Source organism: Cygnus atratus, unplaced genomic scaffold, assembly GCF_013377495.2.
Source record: "Cygnus atratus isolate AKBS03 ecotype Queensland, Australia unplaced genomic scaffold, CAtr_DNAZoo_HiC_assembly HiC_scaffold_123, whole genome shotgun sequence".
In the NCBI taxonomy this organism is placed as follows: Eukaryota; Metazoa; Chordata; class Aves; order Anseriformes; family Anatidae; genus Cygnus; species Cygnus atratus.
Genome location: NW_026109716.1, coordinates 16,424 through 32,832, shown reverse-complemented (window position 1 = coordinate 32,832; position 16,409 = coordinate 16,424). Strand labels below are relative to the sequence as shown.

Below are 16,409 nucleotides of genomic sequence, written 5' to 3'. Positions count from 1 at the left end.
GCGGCGGGAGATCGAACGGCTCCGTGCCGGAAGCGCTCGGGGGGGGGATCGGTTCCGGAAAGGCCCGAAGGCGGCCCGAAGGTGTTCCGGAGACACCCGAACCGCGGTCCGGAAGCGCTCGGGGCTCCGGCGGAACTTACCGAGGCCCTTCCGGAAGAACCCGAAGGCGAGCCGAGGCCGTTCCGGAGGCTCCCGAACTCTTCCCGAGCTCCCTCCGAAGAGTTCCGAGGCCTCTCCGAAAGCTCCCGAGGCGGCAGCGGAGCCGTTCCGAAAAGAGCCGAGTGTGTCCGGAAACTCCCGAGGCCGTAGCGAGGCCGTTCCGAAAACAGCCGAGCCTTTCCGAAAGCTCCCGAGGCTGTAGCGAAGCGGTTCCGGAAGCAGCCGAGCGTCTCCGGAAGCTCCCGAGGCTGTAGCGAGGCCGTGCCGAAAACAGCCGAGCCTCTTCGCAAGCTCCCGAAGCCTCTCCGGAAGCAGCCGAGCCTCTCCGGAAACCCCCGAAGCCGTTCCGGAAGGAGCCGAGCGGCTCCGGAGGCGCCCGAAGGGCTCGTGCCGGTGCGGAGGCGGCGGGAGCGGGAGGCGATGAAGCGCGGCCGGGGCCCGGCCCGGGGGTAGCGCGGCCGAGCCGAGCGGCCATGGCGGCCAACATGTACCGCGTCGGCGGTGAGCGGCGGGGCCGGGCCGCGGCAGGGCCCGGGGAGGCGGCGGGGGGGGGGGACGGGGCCAGGGGGAGGGGGGGGAGGGGAGGTGGATGGGGGGAGGAGAGGGGAGGGAGGGGGAGGGGGGGGGAGGGGGCTGGGGGGGTAAAAAGGGGAGGGGGCAAAAACGGGGGGGCAGAAAGGGGAGGGGGGGCTCCAAGAAAGGGGGGGGACACCCCAAAATGGAGGGGGGGGGTCCCCTGAAGGGGTGTCCCCAAAAAGGGGAGGGGGTCCGAAAAGGGGAGGGGGGGGAAAGGGGGGGTCCTCGGGGAGGGGGGGCTCCGTGAAGGGGGGGGGACCCCAAAAACGAGAGGGGGAGGTCCCCAAGGGGGAGGGGCACGAAGGGAGGGGGGGCCCCAAAAAGGAGAAGGGGGGGCCCCAAGAAGGGGGGGCCTCCAGGAAGGAGGGGGGGTCCCCAAGAAGGAGGGGGGTCCCAAAAAGGAGAGGGGGGGGTCCTCGGGGAGGGGGGATCCCCAAAAAGGGGGGCCCCTTATAGGGGGGGGGGGCAAGAAGGAGGGGGGTCCCAAAAAAGGAGCAGGGGGCTGCAAAAAGGAGGGGGGGGGCAAAAGGGGGGGAGCCCCCAAGAAGGAGAGGAGTCCTGAAAAGGGGGGGGACTTAAGAAGGTGAAGAGGGGTCCCCAGGAAGGGGAGGAGGGGTCCCCAAAATGGGGGGGTCCCCAAAAACGGATGGGGTACCAAAAAGGGAGGGGTCCCCAGGAAGGGGGGGTCAGGGGGTCCCCAAAACTGGGGGGACCTCAAGAAGGGAAAGGGGGGGCCCTAAAAGGGGGACGGGGGGGGCCTGTTTTTTTTTTGGGGGGGGGCAAAAGGGATTTTGGGGGGGGTGTCCTGGGGGAGGGCACGGCTGGGGGGGCACCCAGGAGCCCCCCCCGTGCCCCCAAGCAGGGAAGGGGCTGAGAAAGGACCCCTCCCCCCCCTTGGGTGTGAGGGGAAGAAAAGCAGGAGGGGTGCTTAAAAGGTGGGGGGGCACTTAGAACAAAGAGGGGGGGCTCCTCGCGCCCCCCCCCTTCACCGCCCCCCCGTTTCCCCCCCAGACTACGTCTACTTCGAGAACTCCTCCAGCAACCCCTACCTCGTCCGCCGCATCGAGGAGCTCAACAAGGCGAGCAGCAGCCCCCCCAGCCCCCCCGGACTTTTTTTTCGGGGGGGTCCCTAAATCCCTTGAATTTTGTGCACCCCCCCCCCCCCCTTTTTTTCCCCCACCAGACTGCCAACGGCAATGTGGAGGCCAAGGTGGTGTGCCTCTTCCGCCGCCGCGACATCTCCAGCAGTCTCAACAGCTTGGCCGACAGCAACGCCCGTGAGTTTTTTTGGGGGGGGGGCACGGGGGGGGGCCGTGGTCCCACCCCCCCCGGGGCTGGGGGGTGGCAGGGGCAGAGCCCGGCTCACTGCTCCCTGGGGGTTCTTGGCTCCCCGTCCCAGAGCCCTGATGGGGGGGGGGGGGTTTGAGCCCCCCCTGGTTTGATCCCGAGTGCCCTTCCCGCCATTTTCAGGCTATTTTCCATCTGGGGGGGGGGTTGGAAATTTTTTTGGGGGGGTCACTGCATGTTTGGTCGCAGAAACTCTCTGGGGTCTTCAGATGAAATTTGGGGGGGGGGGGCGCAGAAATAAAGGGGGGGGCAAGCAGGGGGTCTCCAACCCTCCTGGGGGGTTGCCGGGGGATGTGTGCCCCCCCCCCCTTGACCCCCCCGGGGGTTTTGCTGCGTGAAACAACCTGGGCTGTGCACCCCCCCCCCCCCTTTTTATTCCCCCTCCGGGACCGTGAGGCTGCCAAAATCCGAGGGAGGGGGCACCGGGAGAACAATGCTCCGCCTGGGGGGGGGCGGTTTGGCACTGGCGGGGGGTTGGGCGTGGGGGGGGGGGGGCTCTGACCCCCCCCATCCCTTTCCCCCCCCCAAGGCGAGTTCGAGGAGGAGTCGAAGCAGCCCCCCATGACGGAGCAGCAGCGGCACCAGCTGAAGCACCGCGAGCTCTTCCTCTCCCGGCAGTTCGAGTCGCTGCCGGCCACCCACATACGGTGCGGGGCTGCCGGGGGGGCTCCCGGGGGGGGGCCCTTTGCTGCTTGGGTCGTGCCCCCCCCCCTCTTTTTAACTCCTCCTTCTTTTCTGTGCCGCCCCCCAGGGGGAAGTGCAGCGTGACGCTGCTCAACGAGACCGACATCCTGGGCCAGTACCTGGAGAAGGAGGTGAGCCCTTTGTGGTCTCCGGGGGGGGGGATTAAAACCGTGCCCCCCCCCAGCACCCAGCTGAGCTCCCTGCCTTTTTTTTGCACACACCCCCCCCCCCAGGACTGTTTTTTCTACTCGCTGGTTTTCGACCCCGTCCAGAAAACCCTCCTGGCCGACCAGGGCGAGATCCGTGTGGGCTGCAAGTACCAAGCGGAGATCCCCGACCGGCTGGCCGAAGGTGGGGGGGCTCCACGCCCTGGGGGGGGGGGGGCTTCTCTGCCTGCCCACCCCCCCAAAAAAAGCCTTCCTGCCCTTCCCCAAGGCGAGTCGGACAACAGGAACCAGCAGAAGATGGAGATGAAGGTGTGGGACCCCGACAACCCCCTGACGGACCGGCAGATCGACCAGTTCCTGGTGGTGGCGCGGTGAGCGGGGCCCCGGGGTGGGAAAGGGGGGGCATGGGGAGATGGGGGGGCACGGGGGGTCCCCGCTGACCCCCCCCCATTTTTTTTCCCCCCCTTCCAGGGCCGTCGGGACCTTCGCCCGTGCCCTGGACTGCAGCAGCTCCATCCGGCAGCCCAGCCTGCACATGAGCGCGGCCGCAGCCTCGCGGGACATCACGCTGGTGAGGCACGGGGGGGGGTCCCACAGCCCCCCCCGGCTCCGGGGGCTCCCTGGGGATCCCCTTGAGATTTTGGGGGGCTCCCCGGTGATTTCTCGTGCTCCTTCCCTCCAGTTCCACGCCATGGACACGCTGCAGCGCAACGGCTACGACCTGGCCAAGGCCATGTCGACGCTGGTGCCGCAGGGGGGGCCGGTGCTGTGCCGCGACGAGATGGAGGAGTGGTCGGCCTCCGAGGCCATGCTCTTCGAGGAGGCGCTCGAGAAGTACGGCAAGGACTTCAACGACATCCGGCAGGACTTCGTGAGCCACGGGAGGGCCCCCGGGGGGGGGATTTAGGGCCGGGAGCCCCCCCCAGGCACGAAATCCCGCTCCGTTCCTCTCCCCGCAGCTGCCGTGGAAATCCTTGGCCAGCATCGTGCAGTTCTACTACATGTGGAAGACCACCGACCGCTACATCCAGCAGGTGAGGACGTGCCCCCCCCAGCCTCTGGGGTTTTGGGGGGGCGACTGCGTGTCCTGTCCCGTCCCGTCCCCCCCCCCCTCTTTTTAATTCTTTGTTTGCTCGCAGAAGAGGCTGAAGGCAGCGGAGGCGGACAGCAAACTGAAGCAAGTGTACATCCCCACCTAGTGAGTTGGGGGGGGGCGGGGGCCTTTCTGAAGGCATGAGGAAGAGGAGAGCCCCCCCCAGCCCCCCCTGACGCCCCCTTTTCACCTCCCGCCCCCCCAGCACGAAGCCAAACCCCAACCAGATCATCTCGGTGGGCTCCAAACCCGGCATGAACGGGGCCGGCTTCCAGAAGGGGCTGACCTGCGAGAGCTGCCACAGTCAGTTTGGGCTCGGGGGGGGATTTGGGGGGGGTCGGATGGGTCGGGGGGGGGATTGGAGCGGGTGTTGGGGATGAGGGGGCAGCAGGGGGGCTGTGGGGCAGGGGTTGGGGGGCTGGGGGTGGTTTGGGGCCGGCAGCAGAGCTTGAGGGGGGGTCCTGCTGCCCAAGGGCGTTTCTTCATGCTTTTTCCCCCCCCAGCCACCCAGTCGGCCCAGTGGTACGCCTGGGGCCCCCCCAACATGCAGTGCCGCCTCTGCGCCTCGTGCTGGATCTACTGGAAGAAGTACGGGGGGCTGAAGACCCCGACGCAGCTGGAGGGGGCAGCGCGCAGCACCTCGGTGAGCCCCGGGGGTGCCCGGCGGGGGATTCCCGCCGCCCCCCAACCCCGTTTGACCCCCGTTTTTGCCCCCCCCCCCCCCCCCCCCCGGTGCCAGGAGCCTCACTCCCGCGGGCACCTGTCTCGCCCCGAGGCGCAGAGCCTCTCGCCCTACACCACGAGCGCCAGCCGGGCCAAGCTGCTGGCCAAGAACCGGCAGACGTTCCTGCTGCAGACCACCCGCCTCACCCGCCTGGCGCGCCGCCTCTGCCGCGACGTCCTGCAGCCGCGCCGCGCCGCCCGCCGCCCCTACGCCCCCATCAACGCCAACGCCATCAAGGCCGAGTGTAGGCTGGGGGGGAGGGGGGGGGTTGTTTTGGGGCGGGGGGCGCCCCGTCTTTGGGGTTCACGCCCCTCCCCGTGCCTCCCCCAGGCTCCATCCGGCTCCCCAAGGCCGCCAAGGCGCCCCTCAAGATCCACCCGCTCGCGCGGCTGCCCCTCGCCGCCATCGTCAAGGAGCTGGGTGAGCGGCTGGGGGGGGCGCGGGGGCCCCTTTCTGTGCCTCAAGGGGGGTTTGGGGGCCCCCTTCTGTGTCCTGAGGGGGGTTTGGGGGCCCCCTTCTATGCCCCATGGGGTTGGAGGGGTTTGGGGTCCCCTTTCTGTGCCACAAGGGTTTTTTTGGGGCCCCCTTCTGTCCCCTGAGGGGTTTGGAGAGGGTTTGGGGCCCTCTTCTGTGTCCTGAGAGATTTTTGGGGGCCCCCTTCTGTGCCCCAAGGGGGCTGGGGGGGCCCCCTTCTGCCCTTCATGGGATTTTTGGGGCCCCCTTCTGTGCTTTTAGGGGGTTAGAGGAGTTTGGAGGCCCCCTTCTGTGCCCCGAGGGGGCTGGGGGGGCCCCCTTCTGCCCTTCATGGGATTTTTGGGGCCCCCTTCTGTGCTTTTAGGGGGTTAGAGGAGTTTGGGGGCCCCCTTCTGTGCCCCGAGGGGGGTTTGGGGGGTCCCCTTCTATGCCCCATGGGGTTTTGAGGGGGTTTGGAGGTCCCCTTTTGTGCCCCGAGTAGGATTTGGGGGCCCCCTTCTGCCCCCCATGGGAATTTTAGGGGCCCCCTTCTGCCCCCCAAGGGATTAGGGGTTTCGCCCGGAGGCCCTGGGGACTTACAGAGGGATTAGGGGGGCTGTAGGGCAGGGGGCTGGCTGCGTCCTGTGGGGCTGGGACCCGGGGGGGGGTCCATTCCGTGTGTTAGGGGGGGCAGCACCCCCTGACCCCCCCCTCCCTTCTCCCCCCAGCGGCACAGGCCCCCCTGAAGCCGAAGACGCCGCGGGGCACCAAGACCCCCATCAACCGCAACCAGCTGAGCCAGAGCCGGGGGCTGGCGGGGCTCGTGGGCAAGCGGGGCTATGAGGGGGCTGCCGAGGGCCACCGCCCCCCCCGGGTACGAGGGGCGGGGCCTGAGGGGGCGGGGCCTGGGCATGATTGACAGGGGTGGGGCTATGGGAACTGGGCTGGGGGTGGGACTTGGGGTAATTGGCAGGGGGTGGGGCCTGTGGGAAGGGGGTGGGGCAGGGGTGGGGTGTGATGGGGTGTATTCAATAGTAGGCGTGGCCTGCGGGTGATTGACACGTGGCAGTGCTGTATCAGGAGTGATTGACAGGTCCTGGAGTTGATTGATGTTCTGCAGGTGGGCAGGCTGGGAGAGGGAGGGCGGCTCGCGATTGGTGGAGGCCAAAGCGGGTGGGCGGGGCCTGATAGGAGCTCCACCCCCCCCTGCAGGTAGGGGCTTCGGGGGTCCCCTTCTCAGCCAACGGGCGGCCCCTGGCGGGGGGGCTGCGGGCTGGGCCCCCCCCCGCCAGCAAGCGCCAGAAGCTGAACCCTGCTGACGCCCCCAACCCCGTCGTCTTTGTGGCCACCAAGGACACCAGGTAGGGCTGGGGGGACATGGAGGAGCACGGGGGGGCTCCCTCCCCCCGAGACACAAAAACACACTTTCTCACCCCATTTTTCCCCCACCAGGGCCTTGCGGAAGGCGCTGACCCACCTGGAGCTGCGCCGTGCCGCCCGCCGCCCCAACTTGCCCCTCAAGGTGAAGCCGGGGCTGCCCCTGCGGCCCGGGGGGGCCCTGGCGCCTCCTGCGCCCCCCCACCCCGCCAGCACCTCGGAGCCGATCGTCCTCGAGGACTGACCCCCCCCCCTCCCTCGCCGCGTCCCTTTTGTATTTTTTTTATTTCCATAGAAACCGCGCGGTTTTGGGGCGGGGGGGGGGAACGCTGCCCTCCCCCCCTCCTCCCCGCGGGACCCTTTTGTACGTGGAGCGACGCCCCCGGTTTTGTATCTCGGGCTGTCCCGGTTCTGTAGCGACAGGAAATAAACCGACGGCTTTTCTTCAATGCGCGCTCCCCCCCCCCCCCCCGCCCTCCCTCGCCGCCGGTACCGGGAGGGGCAGAGCCTTCGGGGCGGAACCTTTGTGCTGGGGGGGGGGGGGGGGTGTCTGGTTTCCGGGGGAGCTGAAAGCGGACGGACCGCTGCAGGGGGGATCCCGGCGGTGCGGACCGGAAGTTCAGTGGGAACCGACCGGAAGTGCCAGTGGGGGAAGCCGCGGGCGGTCTCTCCGCCATGGACGGGGGCAGCGGCCCCGGCCCGGAGCCAGTAATGGCGGCGGGACCCAGCCCGGCCCCGGAGCTGCCCCCGGAGGCGGACCCGGACGTGGAGCCGCTGCCGCGGGGCGGGTTCCGCTGCCGCTTGTGCCAGGTGGCGGCGGCCAACCGTGAGTGAGGGGGCACCGGGGGGGGCGGGCAGCGGACGTACGGGGCCGCACCGGGGCCGCATCGGGTTAACGGCACCGCGTCAGGGCCGAGCCTGGCCGAGCACCTCCGGGGGAAGAAGCACCAGCGGCTGCGGAGCCTCCGGGCCGAGCGGCGGGCGCAGGAGCAGCGGAGCCTCTTCGTCAGCGGCTTCGCCCGGGGCACGGCGGCCGAGGAGCTCGCCGCCTACTTCGGGGCCTTTGGGGAGGTGGCGGCCGTGGTGATGGACAAGGAGAAGGTACCGGGAACCGGAGGGGGCACCGGGAACCGGGAGGGAGCCCCGAGGGGGGCTGACGCTTCTCCCCCGCCTGCAGGGCGCCTACGCCATCGTGGAGCTGCGGGAGGTGGCGAGCCGGGAGCGGGCGTTGGCGCAGCCCCAGCACGCCTTGGCCGGTCGGAGCCTCCGCGTCCGGCCCCGGGAACAAAAAGATTTCGCCCGCCCTTCGCCGGGACGCGGTGCCCGCCGGGAGCCCCTCGGTGCTGGGCAGCTGGAGCAGGCGTTGTGCCAGGCCGCAGATGTGAGCAGGGCCGGGGGCGCTCGGGATCCTTCCTGGGAGGTCCCCGCAGGGGATTTGGGGTCCCCCAAGGAGCGAGGGGGGGCCCTTGGGGAACGGGGAGGGATGTCTGATGGCCAGTGGGGTTTTTTGGGGTGTGCGGGGTCTCCGTGGGCCGGCGACGAGGCTTCTCCCCGCAGGTGGACGCCCAGATGGAGCAGCTGGTGGGGCTGCTGGAGCTGAGCGAGGGCGAGCGTCGCCTGCGGCACCTCCTGGTCACGCTCTTCCAGGAGGTTTTCTCCGAATTCTTCCCCGGTGAGTCCCCGTTTCCTGCACGGCGTGCGAGCGCATGGTGCGGCTGTCGTGCGACCACGGGCACCGTCTCCTCCTGCCCAGGCTGCGCCGTGCTGCCCTTCGGCTCCTCCGTCAATGGCTTCGACGCCCACGGCTGCGACCTGGACCTGCTCCTCGACTTGGAGCCCACCAAATCCCTCCAGACATCAGCGCGGGGAGCCCCCGGGGCCGGATCCTCCGGGGCCGGATCCTCCGGTGATCCCGGGGCAGAGGAATCCATCCTGAGCGACATCGACCTGGCGTCAGCCTCGCCGCCGGAGGTGCTGGAGCTGGTGGCGGCCGTGCTGCGCCGCTGCGTGCCAGGCGTGCGCCGTGTCCGGGCCGTCCCCACCGCCCGCCGCCCCGTCGTTAAGTTCAGCCACAAGCAGTCGGGTTTGGCGGGTGACATCTCCATCGACAACAGGTTTTGGGGGCACGCGGGGGTGGCGGAGGCTCCGTCGTTCCTCTCCCGGGGACGCGTCTGTCCCTCATTTTGTGACACCCCTGTCCCCACAGGCTGGCGCTGCACAACACTCAGTTCCTGCGGCTCTGTGGCGAGGCGGACAAGCGCGTGCGGCCGCTGGTCTACGCGGTGCGGCTGTGGGCCAAGCAGCAGGGCCTGGCGGGTGAGCGTGGCCGGGGGCTCGGCAGGGAGTTTGGCAGGCGGGGTGCACGCGTGGGGCCGCTCTGATGCTGTCCCCCCCTCAGGAAACCCTGCCGGGGGCGGCCCCCTCCTCACCAACTACGCACTGACGCTGCTGGTGCTGTTCTTCCTGCAGACGCGCAGCCCCCTGGTGCTGCCCACAGTCGCTCGGCTGCGTGAGCTGGCAGGTAAGGCTCTACATCTGTCCGTCTGTCCGTCCAGCAGTGCTTTTTTTTAGGACTGCTTTGTTTCAGGGGACGAGGACCGCGTCGTGGTGGCCGGCTGGGACTGCAGCTTCCCCCGGGATGCGGCGTTGCTGGAACCCAGCGCCAACAGCGAGAGCCCCAGTGAGCTTTTGGGAACGGGGCCGGGGGAAGGCGGGTGGGGCTGAGGACCCAGGCGCTGCCCTCGCTGCTTGCCTCCCCCAGGCTCGCTGCTGGCTGAATTCTTCCGTGTCTTCGGGGACTTCGACTTCTCAGGGCAAGTGGTGTCGCTGCGGGAGGGCCGGGCGCTGCCCCTGCCAGAGGCCGGTGAGCCCTTCAAGCTGGGGTCCCTCAACCTGCAGGACCCTTTCGAGCTGAGCCACAACGTGGCGGCCAACGTCAATGAGAAGACGGCGTCACGCTTGGGGCGCTGCTGCCGCGCTGCCGCCAAGTACTGCCGCAGCCTGCAGTACTGCCGCAAGTCCACCAAGGGCCGGGGCTGGGGCCTGGCGCGGCTCTTCCAGCCGGGCGCCGTGGAGCCGGGGGCAGGCGCCGGTTCTTTCCTCATCTCCATCCCCGTGGCTGCCACCCGTCCCCCCGAGCAGCTCTGCGAGGAGCCCGACAGCTGCGGGTTCAAGGAGATCTGCGCCGCCATCGCCTTCGTGCTGCGCGACATCCTCCAGTGCGGCTGCGCCCCGGGGAAGCCGCAGAAGCAGGTGGGAGGCTCTGGAGCGGAGCAAAGCCTCCCCGAGGACCCCGCGCTGGGTGAGGAGCCGCCTGGCGATGCCGCGGGACTGGAGGAGGAACCCCTGCAGCCACCGGTGGGCTCCAAGCGGCCCCAGCCTGACGGGACGGACAGCGCTGCGCTGCCTGGCGCCAAGAGGCCGCGGGTGAACGGCCCTGAGGAGGAGGAGGAGGTGGCGGCGAGCTGGAGCTGCGCCGTCTGGCACCGCGTATGGACGGGCCGCCGCCGCCTGCGCCGGCAGCTGCTGCACGGGGCCAGCCCCGAGGAGCCTGACGGGGACCTGCTGGAGCTGGAGCAGAAAGTGTCGGAGGCCATCGTGCAGCACGAGGGAGCCGCGCGGCCGCCCGAGCCGCTGCTCCGCTTCGAGGCCAGCGCCCGGCTGGTGGGAGGGACGCAGCGGGAGCCGCGGGTGCTGCTTCGCCTGGCCCCGAGCCCGGCCCCGGGGCCGCTCTTCAGGGACTTCTTCCATTTCCTGCAGGCCTTCCTGCCCTCTGCCCTGCGGCGGCACCTGGGCTGGGGGCCGGGCGCAGCCCCCCAGAACTGAGGGGCGGGGATTTATTAGTTTATTTTTCTACGCTTTGTACAATAAAGGCCCACTTCGGAGCAGCACTGGCGTTGAAGTGAGAGCGCGTGATGCGGCGCGAGGCAGCTTCGTTAACACTTTAATGACATCGCCGCCACAGAACCGAGCCCCCCACTCAGGGCAAGCCGGGTTGTGCGTCCCCGGCACGACGTCATCGCGTACCCCCACTGCTGCGGTCACGACGAAGCCGCCCGTCCCTGGTCAGCCCATGCCTTCCCCGTGTTCTCCGCCGCTTGCACCGTGTTCCAACGCCTCCGTTTTCCGGTCTCCTCCGTTCCCCACCGAGCCCCATTTCCCTGGTAGCGGGGCTCCCGGCAGCCCTTTCGAGAAGGGTGCGCGTCCTTAATTAACATAACCACGCCCTCTTCCCCCGCCAGCTACCGTCTATTTGCATATCCCGCCCTATTGGCTCGCCCGCCTCCAGACGCCCCCGCCCCCTTGGGGGTCCGCCCTTAGTTCTCCCCCCCGTGTCTCATTTGCATAGCCCCGCCCACTGTGGGCGGGGCCAGGCGGGGAAGGCGCGCCGGCGCCATGGCGGAGCGGGAGGAGCGGCGCTTCGTGGAGCTGCCCCGGGAGTCGGTGCGGCTGATGGCGGAGAGCGCCGGCGTGGAGCTCAGCGACGAGGTGGCGGCGCTGCTGGCCGAGGACGTCTGCTACCGGCTGCGGGAGGCCACGCAGGTACGGCCGGGCCCTTCCCTTGCTGCTGGAACCGGTGTTGGTACTGGTGCTGTTACCGTTACCGGAGCCGGTACCGGGCATGCTGACGGATCGCCCGCTCTGCAGAACAGCTCGCAGTTCATGAAGCACACGAGGCGGCGCAAGCTCACCGTGGAGGATTTCAACCGGGCGCTGCGCTGGAGCAACGTGGAGGTGTGGGTGCTGCGGGTCCCGCTTGGCCTCCCGGGGGGGGGTCCCATTACCGGGCCCGTTACCGGGGGGGGTGGTCTCGTTACCCCACCACCGCCTGTCCCCGCAGGCCGTGTGCGGCTACGGCTCCCAGGACGCGCTGCCTTTCCGGGCCATCAAGGAGGGCGAGCTGTACTTCCAGGAGGACCGGGAGGTCAACCTGGTGGAGCTGGCCCTGGCCACCAACATCCCCAAGGGCTGCGCCGAGACGGCTGTGCGAGGTGAGGACCCCCCCCGGTGCTCCCCCTGGCTCTGTTGCCTGGCATGGGCTGAGCGCTCAGGGCCGCCACCACGCTCCTTTGCAGTGCACGTGTCCTACCTGGATGGCAAAGGCAACCTGGAGCCGCAGGGAGCCGGTAAGGAGCAGGGGGGAGGCGGGGGTCTTGTGGCCCCCCACGGCACCGGGGGGTGGACGGGCCCCCCCGTGACACCGTTCCCTGGCAGTGCCCAGTGCCGTCTCCACGCTGACCGACGACTTGCTCAAGTACTACCAGCACGTCACGCGGGCTGTGCTGGGTGATGACCCCCAGCTAATGAAGGTGAGCTTTGTGGGGGGGGGGGGATAGGGGGTCTCCAGAGGGTGCCCCCCACCCGCCGGGAGCAGGGCTGACCCCTCGGCTTCCTTGCAGGTGGCCCTGCAGGACCTCCAGAGCAACTCCAAGATCGCTGCCCTTCTGCCCTACTTTGTCTACGTGGTCAGCGGGGTGAGTGCGTCAGGACAGGATTCTTATTTAGGGGGGGTGCAGCTGCATGCTGAGCCCCCCCCCATCCCCCCTCCCCCAAGGTGAAGTCAGTAAGCCACGACCTGGAGCAGCTGAACCGGCTGCTGCACATCGCCCGCAGCCTGATCCAGAACCCCTACCTCTGCCTGGGCTCCTACGTCCGCAGCCTCATCAGCAGCGTCATGTACTGCACCCTGGAGCCCCTGGCCGCCTCCATCAACCCCCTCAACGACCACTGGACGCTGCGCGACTACGCCGCCATGCTGCTCAGCCGCATTTTCTGGTGAGGGGGGGTGCCCTCGCTGGGTCCCCCAAGGGGCTGGCGCCGTCCCCAGGGGTGACTGGGGACTGGAGCGGGTCCGCCCTGTCACCCGCAGGACCCACGGCGATCTGGTGAGCGGCCTCTACCACCAGATTCTCCTCTCCCTCCAGAAAGTGCTGGCCGACCCCGTGCGCCCTCTCTGCTCCCACTACGGCGCCGTGGTGGGGCTGCACGCCCTGGGCTGGAAGGTGAGCGGGGTCGGGGGGGCACAGCGCTGCCCCTCCATGGCCCCTGCCCCTAGAACACCCCCCCCCGACTGCCCCTGTCCCTGCAGGCAGTGGAGCGTGTCCTCTACCCGCACCTCTCCACCTACTGGGCCAACCTGCAGGCCGTGCTGGATGATTACTCAGTCTCCAACGCCCAGGTGAAGGCGGACGGGCACAAAGTTTACGGTGCCATCTTGGTGAGTGGCCCGGGGGCATTTGGGAACCACCCCTTGGTGACAAGGGGATTCTCCCCTCATGCACACAGTGCTGCTTCCCTCCCCAGGTGGCTGTCGAGCGGCTGCTGAAGATGAAGGCACAGCAGGCAGCCGGCCAGCAGCCGGAGGGCTCCCCGCGGCACAGCCCCAGGCCGGACCCCTCGGCCGAGGCAGGTTTGGGTCTGGGCCGGCCCCTGCTGCAGCTGGGGGGCGGCGGCGGCCCCTCGGCGGCCCTCACGCCGCCAGCCCTCTCTTTGCACGACATGTACCGCGAGCTCTACGACTTCTTCGGCGACAGCCTGGCTGCCCGCTTCGGCACGGGGCTGCGGTCCCCCGCCCCACTGCCACCGCCCCCCGGCACCCCCGAGAAGGAGCCGCTGGCGTTTGGGGGCGAGGGGGCGGCCCGCAAGATGCCGCAGCTGACGGCCAGCGCTGCCGCCAGCCCGCCTGAGGAGGAGAGCCCACGGCCGGCGCTGCACCGCTCCGCCAGCCTGCCCCGTGCCCGCGGCACGGCACGGCAGCCCAGCCACCGGCCAGGGGCCCGCGACGTCTTCCAGAAATGCCGTTTCGCCCCCCGCGGTGCCCCCCGCTTCAGCTTCGTCATTGCGGGGCGCCAGGCGGGTCGGCGCTGCCGGGGCCGCCTCTTCCAGACCAGCTTCCCCCAGCACCACGGGCCGGGCCACATCTCCCGCTATGCCCAGAAGCTGCCCATGATCGGCCGCACCGCCCGGCCAGCACGGCGCTGGGCTCGCGCCGAGTACTCCCTCCATCTCCTCCTCTGAGACGAGCCCATGGCGGGTGCCCTGGGCGCTGCGGGATGCTGCAGGACATGGCCGGTCGCTGTGGTGCCAGCCGGGCAGTTAATAAAGCAGCAGGTGCTGTTCAGCGTGGAGGGTTTGTGGCCTTGGTGGGGTGATGGAGTGCTGCCGTCCCCTGTCCTGGTGAAATTGGTCACTCTTTGGTGTCCCATGGCCAGACGCTGCTCTGTTGCCCGCCCCACATGTGCATTTACCCCATCACTGTGCTGCGGACGGACGGGTGGGTGTTCTGCCTTCACCCCTGGGCGAAGTCTCGCAAACAGGCTGGGAGCTGCCAGAGCCCCACGGCACTGGGAAGCCGCCAAAGCCCGGCCCCGTGCCGGCAGAGCAGGGGTGGGGCGGAGGAGGCAGGGCTGAGTGGGCTGGGAAGATGGCGGTGTCTGTCCCGTGGCTGCTGGGGCTGGCTCTCCATGGGGCCGTGTTCCTCTGCGGCATCGTCTGCGCTTCGGCTCTCACCGTGGCACAGGTACCGGGGGGGTGGGATGGGGCTCAATGCCCCTTGGGGAGCTGTGGCGCTGCCGTGGGGGGGTTCTGTCCCTGCCCCGTCTCAGCCGGGTCCCACAGGGAGTTGTTTGTGGTTGCAGTGCAGGGGCGTGGGGGGAAGCTGGGACGTGTGGAGATGCTGAGCGCCCCCAGCCCTTCCTGTTCCTTCCATATGTCACACAAGTATGAGACCGAACGGGTGGTTTGGGCTTCCTTCCTTCCTCCCTCCTCCTCCTCCTCCTCGCTGCTCTGTGCCGCTGGGTCCCCGCAGCCCCCAGGGTCACCGTGAGGCACCCCCCCAACACGCTCCCATCCGCAGGGAGAGTTTGGGGGCCAGTGCCTACTCTATGGCACCGTGAGCTGGAACGGGACTGCGCTGGTGCCCAGGTCCTTCAGCCACATCTCCCTCTGCTACTTCGTCTCGGCTGTCTCCGTCGTGGTAGCCCTGTGCTGCTTCGCGGTGCTCCTCTACAGCTGCTGCGCAGATGAGCCTCATCGGTGAGTGGGGCGTGGGGCTGGGGCACCCCACGGTGTCCCTGCCCCACTGACGCTGCTCCCCCCTCCTGCAGGAGCCGTGCATGCCTCACCTTCACCCTGGTCATGGCTACTGTCATCCTCCTCTTCCTCCTCATCTCAGCCTGCATCCTCCGCACAGGAATGGATGTTCTCTGTGCCTCCATCGTGCACACCAAGCAGCTGGCCAGGTAGGGGCAGCTCTGCCTGGGGAAACCCCTGCAGGATCGGGCTGGGGGTGGTGTTGCAGCTGCCCCTATGCGTCCCCCCCCTTTCTCATGCCTGCTCTCGATTCCTGCAGCTGTCAGGAGGCTGAGCACAAGCCATGGGTGTTCTACAGCCCAAGCCGCTTCTACAGCAACCTCTACAGTGCACAGGTGAGCAGGTACGATGGGGCGGGCAGCCACTGAAGCCCTCCCTGCCACGGGAAGCCAAGAAGTCAGTGTGTGGGGGGCATGTTGTGCATCTCCCCCCCGTGCCTCATCCCACAGGCATCAGCCTGGGTCAACATGTTCCTCTGGTGCCTGTTGATGGCCTGGCTGGTCATCCAGCAGCGGAGGGAAGTCCCCATCCCGCTGCTGCACCGCCAGGACCCCGAGTGGAGTGCTGAGACAGAAGCCATCCTAGGGGGACATCCGAGACGGAGCTGAAGGAAGGGTCAGCGCGCCTGGCACACGACGAGCAGGGTGGGAGGAGGCACAGGTGGCGTTGGCCCAGACACCTCATTAGCCCTGCAGGCGGTGATGAGGCCAGCGGTACAAAAGGACGCAGCCTTACGCCCCGTGCTGGCATAGGGGCATTGTGTGGCACGAAGCCCACAGCCCTCAGTCATGGGGTTCTTTTGGGCACCGAGCTTTGTTATTAAAGACGAGGGTTTTCAGTAGAGGAGCGTGTGCGTGCGTAAAGCAGGGCGGTTGTGCGCTGCGGGGGCGGCAGTGCTGTCACATGCTGGAGCACGGCGGCTGCTGCCGCACAGGGCTGCTCCGCGGGGCAGAGACGGAGGATTTGGGCAGCGAGCGGGGGCAACTTTAACAACCAGAAGAGGGAAAATGAGGCAGGAACCCTCTCGCTGCGCAAGGCGGTCCCACCGAGAACAAGAACACGCGTAGCGAACACGTAGAGCGCGCTGCTCTGGAGAGACCCGGGACCCCAACCCCGCACGTACCGGCTCAGCAGCCCTTCCACTGCCCGGGAACACCCCGCACCTTCCGGCTGCCGGATTACGCAACCCCTCCGCTACTCTCCGAGTTCCACGCTTTAACCTGCGCAAACGTGCAGCCCCCCGCGACAACTTCCCCCACACCCCCGGGGCAGCCCGCCCTCCACCCCTCCGCCGAATTATTTGTGTACGTTTCCAGCGGGACCCCATCACGATCCCCACACATCGACGTCACGGTGGAATTTCACTATCCCTTTTTTCTCTCTCTCCTCTTTTTCCCCACCGCACTGTGCATGTTTTTGGGTTTTTAATGCGTTTTTGAGCCAAAGTTCCGAAATCTTAGCAGCGAAGCTCTCCCGGCGGCCCATTGGGCTGCGTACATTTTCATTAGCATATCCCCACCCCTCCTCCTCCACAGCCGCTGCCCCGCCCCGCTTCCCATGAGCCTCCTGTTCCTCTCTGCGCGCTGATTGGATTCCTTTCTCCTCCTATTTGCATGCGCACTGCCCCCTTGCCTCTCTGCCCCTCCCACCGGCCTGATTTACATACACCATGGCAACGCCCACCTCATTGGTCAGAGTCCCGCCCAGGCGGCCCCTCCCACCGCCTCTCCCCCTCAGC

The 16,409-nt window shown here is 68.5% G+C and overlaps 4 protein-coding genes across 11 annotated transcripts; all 4 read left to right on the top strand.

Moving 5' to 3' along the window:
• Positions 1 to 404: 404 nt before the first annotated feature.
• Positions 405 to 7,029, top strand: MTA2 (metastasis associated 1 family member 2). Of its 4 annotated transcripts, none has more exons than XM_035572413.2 (18): positions 405 to 660; positions 1,747 to 1,814; positions 1,919 to 2,012; positions 2,612 to 2,729; positions 2,834 to 2,897; positions 3,000 to 3,117; positions 3,202 to 3,304; positions 3,405 to 3,504; positions 3,616 to 3,804; positions 3,893 to 3,967; positions 4,076 to 4,131; positions 4,232 to 4,329; positions 4,530 to 4,669; positions 4,766 to 4,994; positions 5,081 to 5,170; positions 5,932 to 6,077; positions 6,416 to 6,564; positions 6,656 to 7,029. In XM_035572413.2, exons 1-18 carry the CDS (start codon positions 633 to 635, stop codon positions 6,822 to 6,824), a joined length of 2,034 nt encoding a protein of 677 aa, XP_035428306.1. In that variant the 5' UTR covers positions 405 to 632; the 3' UTR covers positions 6,825 to 7,029. The 4 variants fall into 4 exon arrangements, with proteins under 4 accessions (XP_035428306.1, XP_035428308.1, XP_035428305.1 ...); XM_035572415.2 differs by having other exon boundaries at positions 406 to 660; positions 4,073 to 4,131; positions 4,808 to 4,994; XM_035572412.2 differs by having other exon boundaries at positions 408 to 660; positions 4,073 to 4,131.
• Positions 7,030 to 7,199: 170 nt separating this feature from the next.
• Positions 7,200 to 10,470, top strand: TUT1 (terminal uridylyl transferase 1, U6 snRNA-specific). 3 transcript variants are annotated; one of them, XM_035572430.1, is made up of 9 exons: positions 7,200 to 7,406; positions 7,491 to 7,681; positions 7,758 to 7,961; positions 8,138 to 8,252; positions 8,334 to 8,694; positions 8,787 to 8,896; positions 8,979 to 9,101; positions 9,168 to 9,260; positions 9,342 to 10,470. In XM_035572430.1, the coding sequence occupies exons 1-9, from the start codon at positions 7,256 to 7,258 to the stop codon at positions 10,403 to 10,405; spliced, it is 2,412 nt and encodes an 803-aa protein (XP_035428323.1). In that variant the 5' UTR covers positions 7,200 to 7,255; the 3' UTR covers positions 10,406 to 10,470. The 3 variants fall into 3 exon arrangements, with proteins under 3 accessions (XP_035428323.1, XP_035428322.1, XP_035428320.1); XM_035572429.2 differs by having other exon boundaries at positions 7,208 to 7,406; positions 8,334 to 8,896; positions 9,050 to 9,101; XM_035572427.2 differs by having other exon boundaries at positions 7,208 to 7,406; positions 8,334 to 9,101.
• Positions 10,471 to 10,917: 447 nt separating this feature from the next.
• On the top strand, positions 10,918 to 13,707 carry TAF6L (TATA-box binding protein associated factor 6 like). 2 transcript variants are annotated; one of them, XM_050716643.1, is made up of 10 exons: positions 10,918 to 11,122; positions 11,228 to 11,314; positions 11,421 to 11,571; positions 11,656 to 11,706; positions 11,795 to 11,889; positions 11,980 to 12,054; positions 12,135 to 12,338; positions 12,514 to 12,582; positions 12,669 to 12,797; positions 12,884 to 13,707. In XM_050716643.1, exons 1-10 carry the CDS (start codon positions 10,976 to 10,978, stop codon positions 13,595 to 13,597), a joined length of 1,722 nt encoding a protein of 573 aa, XP_050572600.1. In that variant the 5' UTR covers positions 10,918 to 10,975; the 3' UTR covers positions 13,598 to 13,707. The 2 variants fall into 2 exon arrangements, with proteins under 2 accessions (XP_050572600.1, XP_035428324.1); XM_035572431.2 differs by having other exon boundaries at positions 10,919 to 11,122; positions 12,135 to 12,355; positions 12,450 to 12,582.
• Positions 13,708 to 13,952: 245 nt separating this feature from the next.
• TMEM179B (transmembrane protein 179B) lies at positions 13,953 to 15,512 on the top strand. 2 transcript variants are annotated; one of them, XM_035572435.2, is made up of 5 exons: positions 13,953 to 14,099; positions 14,436 to 14,614; positions 14,686 to 14,820; positions 14,931 to 15,014; positions 15,121 to 15,512. In XM_035572435.2, exons 1-5 carry the CDS (start codon positions 14,004 to 14,006, stop codon positions 15,158 to 15,160), a joined length of 534 nt encoding a protein of 177 aa, XP_035428328.1. In that variant the 5' UTR covers positions 13,953 to 14,003; the 3' UTR covers positions 15,161 to 15,512. The 2 variants fall into 2 exon arrangements, with proteins under 2 accessions (XP_035428328.1, XP_035428327.1); XM_035572434.2 differs by having other exon boundaries at positions 13,954 to 14,099; positions 14,931 to 15,006.
• Positions 15,513 to 16,409: the final 897 nt, after the last annotated feature.